General features: G+C 53.9%; 1 protein-coding gene across 1 annotated transcript in view; it reads left to right on the top strand.

Annotated features, from left to right (window-relative positions):
* The window catches only part of FRMD6 (FERM domain containing 6), a 10,031-nt gene that overhangs the window by 842 nt on the left and 4,201 nt on the right, over positions 1-4,988 (top strand). The window contains exons 2-8 of the mRNA XM_009081484.1: positions 429-519; positions 711-790; positions 1,492-1,568; positions 2,310-2,496; positions 3,561-3,716; positions 4,345-4,410; positions 4,498-4,566. Of these exons, the coding sequence (XP_009079732.1) occupies positions 429-519; positions 711-790; positions 1,492-1,568; positions 2,310-2,496; positions 3,561-3,716; positions 4,345-4,410; positions 4,498-4,566 (726 nt within the window). The remainder of the gene's footprint in view (positions 1-428; positions 520-710; positions 791-1,491; positions 1,569-2,309; positions 2,497-3,560; positions 3,717-4,344; positions 4,411-4,497; positions 4,567-4,988) is intronic.

Below are 4,988 nucleotides of genomic sequence, written 5' to 3'. Positions count from 1 at the left end.
TGCTCCATTCCTGGGAGTGTTCCAGGCCAGGCTGGATGGGGCTTGGAGCAACCTGGGCTGGTGGAAGGTGTCCCTGTCCATGACAGAGGAGTGGAATGAGATAAGCTTTAACATCCTTCCAACCCAGACCATTCTGGGACTCTATGATTCTATAAATGTTCTGTTTTCTGCTCCCAAATCCATGTCCCCAGTGCTGGGCTGGTTGCAGTGAGGACTCCACCACCATCCCCTGTGCATCCCATCCCTGGCAGAGGTCTGGTCCTGCACCCCAGGCTTTTGGAGACTTACACATTAACCCCATGGAAAACTGAGCCCCACAGCCCAACCTGTCACCCCCTAGTCCTGATCAGGGTCCTGTTGGGGGTTCAGTGCCCAGCTCAGGTGGGCACAGATGCAGCCAGGACCATGTGTTGGGGTTTTTTTTGCAGGTGAAGATTTTGTGCAATGAGTTACTGGTGCAGGTGTGTGACCTCCTGAGGCTGAAGGACTGTCACCTCTTTGGGCTCAGCGTCATCCAGAGTAAGTCAGGGGCTTACACCATGGGTTCATCTGCACCCAGAGGTGGGTGCAGAGTCACCCAGACCTTTGGTGGCCTCTTTGGGTGACGAGGAGGTTACAGAGCTACTGATGGGTTGGTGGGGCCAGGGCAGGACTTGGTGGAATACAGAGGACACACAGGGGGATGCTGATGCCACCTCTGTCCCACCCAGACAATGAGCACGTGTACATGGACCTGGCCCAGAAACTCTACAAGTACTGCCCCAAGGAGTGGAAGAAGGAGGCCAGCAAGGTCAGCGGTGAGGTCTTGCATGGAGAGCTGACGGCAGTAAAGCCACCTCTGTCCCCGTCGCAGGTCACTTCCAGGACCCGGGAATGCAGCTGAGGGGTGGGAAGGGCATTTAGCCAGCCTGGGGCTGGGGGTGGGTGTGCAGAACCTGAATGAAACCCAAGTCTTGCTTGATGGTTGTCACTCTGAATGCCACCATATGTCCCAGCTGGGGATGAATCCTCCATGCTTCACCCCTGGAGCTGTGATTTTTTTCCTTTCCCTTATACTTCAGAAGAATTTTTAAGGTCCCCTTTTTCCAGTTTCTAAATTCAATGTGGGTGTTTTTCTGCCCAGAAAGCACCTTCTCATTATTTCAGTGCCATGTGCCAAGAGGTCGATGTCAAGGCTCCAGTGCCGGCACTGAGGCAACTGGTAGATGATGGATTGGGAGAAAGACAGAAGCAGTGGGGGGATGCAGACCCCCTGGGGGTCTCAAACTCAGTCACCTGCTTCTTTAAATCCAAAACCCCTTTGTATTCCTGCATTTTGGGGGAAAAATGGAGTCAAACTCTTAATTCAGGGAAAAATTGCCATCGGTGTTAACGAGTGAACTCACCTATGGTGGGCAAGGGTGATGGACATGACCCCAGTGAGCTGAGGTGAGGGACTGGGGCACAATTCCAGGGTCTCCACAGGAGTCCTGAAAATCTCCTCCATTCCAGGGTATCGACCAGTTTGGCCCCCCAATGATCATTCACTTCCGAGTGCAGTACTACGTGGAAAACGGGAGGCTCATCAGGTAGGGTACACCCACCTGTCCCTTCCCACCCCACCAGTGTTGGTGTGCAGCCTTGGGATGCTGTGGGATGCTGTTCACATCCCAAAAGCTGGGTCTGGTTGGGGGTGGGTGCTGAGTGGCTTCTCCTGCCACATGCCACTGCTCCCAGCCAGCGATGACAAAGCCTTTCTGGGGATTGGGGATGTTGTTATTTGGGGTTTTATCAGAGCTTAACCTGGGGCACAGCCTGATTTTAACTCATCTGTTTGCTTGTGGCTGGGTGGGACTTTCAGGACTTGTTTCTGGGAGAAAAGTGATTTTCAGGGGTTTGGGGGCACCTGCAGCCCCATGGGGATGCTTTGGTGGGATCATTCCACCTGGCTGGAAACCTCAGCACAAGATTTACACTGCTGAATGGGAATTCTGCCTTTAATAAATGAGGAAGCAACTCAGGTTGTGGCTGCCCCAACCCTGGCAGTGTTCAAAGCCAGGTTGGATAAAGCCTTGAACAACCTGCTCTGGTGGGAGGTGTCCCTGCCCAGGGCAGGGGGTGGCACTGGATTATCCCTAAACTCCCATTCCAACCCGTTAATACTATGATAGTATGAAGAGGGAGCAAACAACTTGGCACCCAGCCCTGCTCCCTCCCTAAGAGCTTCCCAGTGGGAGGAAGGTGCTGGAGTTGTCTCCCACCCCTTGGTTTTGGCCATGGGTGGGGGTCCCTGTGGCTCCTCTCTCCTCTTGCTCTCCTGTGCTCCACAGTGACCGCACCGCGCGCTACTACTACTACTGGCACCTGCGGAAGCAGGTGCTGCACTCGCAGTGTGTGCTGAGGGAGGAGGCTTATTTTCTCCTCACTGCCTTCGCCCTCCAAGCTGACCTCGGAGACTTTAAGAGGAACAAGCACTGTGGGAAGTACTTCGATCCTGAAGCCTATTTCCCCTCCTGGGTAAGCATCCCCTGCTCTAAGCGTGAGTGAATCCCGAAGCTGCTTGGAGGCTTCCCAGGCTGCATCCCTGTCTCTGGCTTAATCCTGGTTATTAATAGCCTGGGACAAGTATGGGGCTGGAAATAGCTGTGGGCAGGGAGGGTTGGGGCTGGGGGGGGCTGGGGTAGCTCATCCACTGAAGGGGTTTCCCCATGTGCTTCAGGGATGTGCGTGGGAGATTCCCTGCATGGCATGTGCCACCATGGAATCATCCCACCACCATCAGGGGCAGCTCCTCAGGTTTTGCAGCCCTTTGGGAGTTGGTGCCATAATAGAGTCCCGTCCCAGAGTGGTTTGGGTTGGAAGGGACATTAAAGCTCATCCAGTTCTACCCTTTGCCATGGGCAGGGATACATTCCACTAGCCCAGGTTGCTCCAGGCCCCGTCCAACCTGGCCTGGAATACTTCCAGGCATGGAGCAGCCACAGCTTCTTTGGGCAACCTGTGCCAGTGCCTCAGCACCCTCACAGGCAAAATTTTCTTCCATATATCCAACCTCATTTTCCCCTCTTTCAGTCTGAACCCATTCCTCCTTGCCCTGTTCCTCTAGGCCCTTGTCCCTCTCCAGCAGTCTTGGAGCCCCTTGAGGCACTGGAAGGTGCTCCAAGGTCTCCCTGGGGCCTTTTATTTCTCCTTTGCAACCTCTTTCTTGGTTTTGTCCCAAGATCTGCCAGCTTCTCTTTTTCTCACACATGTCACTAAGGAGTGACAACGCTTGGGCTATGTCCCCAGCCATACAAGAAACCTCTGTATGGCTCTGCCTGTCCCAGCATGGGTATCACCAGTAGTGTAAACTCCACTGGATGGGCTCATGGAGCACACACAATTACCAGTGGGAAATCCTGCTGGTAAAGTCATTGGCTGCTGTATCTATTTTATATTTGCTTGCAGGTGTCTGTAACAAAACATATTGCTCCAACTTCCCTTTTTCCCTTGAAATCACCACTGCCCAGGAACGCCAGGGGTGGCATCCAGCCCTGAGCAGGCACAGAGCAGCTGGACAAACTTCTCTCTCCTCCAAACAGGTGGTTGCAAAGAGGGGCAAGGACTATATCCTGAAGCACGTCCCCAACATGCACAAAGACCAGGTTGCCCTGACAGCCTCTGAAGCCCATCTCAAGTACATTAAGGAGGCTGTCCGGCTCGATGATGTGGCTGTGCACTACTACAGGTTGTACAAGGTGAGCCCTGGCCATGTGGTTCCTGGGATCTTTTGGGAATGCCCTCCCTGGATTTTTGTCCTGGGAACAGAGCGGTTTCTTTGCTAGGAGATGTTGTTTCACAAACCACTTTGTAGCGTCCTGAAGTTAAGAAAGAGAAGCTTTTGGGAGAGCACAAGGTGCTGTCATGGAACCATAGAGTGGTTTGGGGTGGAAGGACCTTAAAGCTCATATCATTCCACCCCCTGCCATGGGCAGGGACACCTTCCACTAGCCCAGGTTGCTCCAAGCCCCATGCAACCTCTCCTTGAGGCAGCAGGGTGAGTCCCAGAGTGGTTTGGGTTGGAAGGGACATTAAAGCTCATCCAGTTCTACCCTTTGCCATGGGCAGGGATACATTCCACTAGCCCAGGGTGCTCCAAGCCCCATCCAACCTGGCCTGGAACACTCCCAGGGATGGAGCAGCCACAGCTTCTCTGGGCAACCTGTGCCAGTGCCTCACCACCCTTAGAGTATGATTTTATGATCACTGTGGCACTTTAATCATGGAATGGTGACTGGGGTGTCTGCAGGAGGATACCTGGGGCGGATTTGTCCACTTCATGCTGCAAATTGTGTATTTAAAACCATCTCATTTTTCCCTCCTTAGGACAAAAGGGAAGTGGAGGCCTCCCTGACACTGGGGCTGACAACACGAGGCATCCAGATCTTCCAGGTAAGTGGCTGAGCATGGATGGTGGGTCAGTTCTGCTTCCTGTCCCTTCCAGGATCCTCAGTTGGGCTCCCTCTCCTCTTTTTGCAGAACTTGGATGAGGAGAAGCAGCTGCTCTACGACTTCCCTTGGACAAATGTGGGGAAACTGGTGTTTGTGGTGAGTGCCACCATCTACACATGGAGCACTGTGTCCAGCCTTGGGGTCAGCACAGAAAGAACATGGCCCCATTGGAGTGGATCTAGAGGAGGTCATGGGGATGCTCTAATGGCTGGAGCACCTCTGCTCTGGAGCCAGGCTGAGACAGCTGGGGCTGTTCTGCCTGGAGAAGTGAAGGCTCCAGAGAGATCTCAGCCCCTTCCAGTGCCAAAAGGGGTTCCAAGAGAGCTCCAGAGGGACTTGGAACAAGGGCCTGGAGTGACAAGACAAGAGGGAATGGCTTCCCAGTGCAGAGGGCAGGGGTAGATGGGATCTTGGGAAGAGTGATGAGGCACTGGCATAGGTTGCCCAGAGAAGCTGTGGCTGCTCCATCCCTGGGAGTGTTCCAGGCCAGGTTGGATGGGGCTTGGAGCACCCTGGGC

The sequence above is a fragment of the Acanthisitta chloris genome, unplaced genomic scaffold (assembly GCF_000695815.1).
Source record: "Acanthisitta chloris isolate BGI_N310 unplaced genomic scaffold, ASM69581v1 scaffold3409, whole genome shotgun sequence".
Taxonomy (NCBI): Eukaryota; Metazoa; Chordata; class Aves; order Passeriformes; family Acanthisittidae; genus Acanthisitta; species Acanthisitta chloris.
This window is presented reverse-complemented; position numbering and strand designations above follow the sequence as displayed.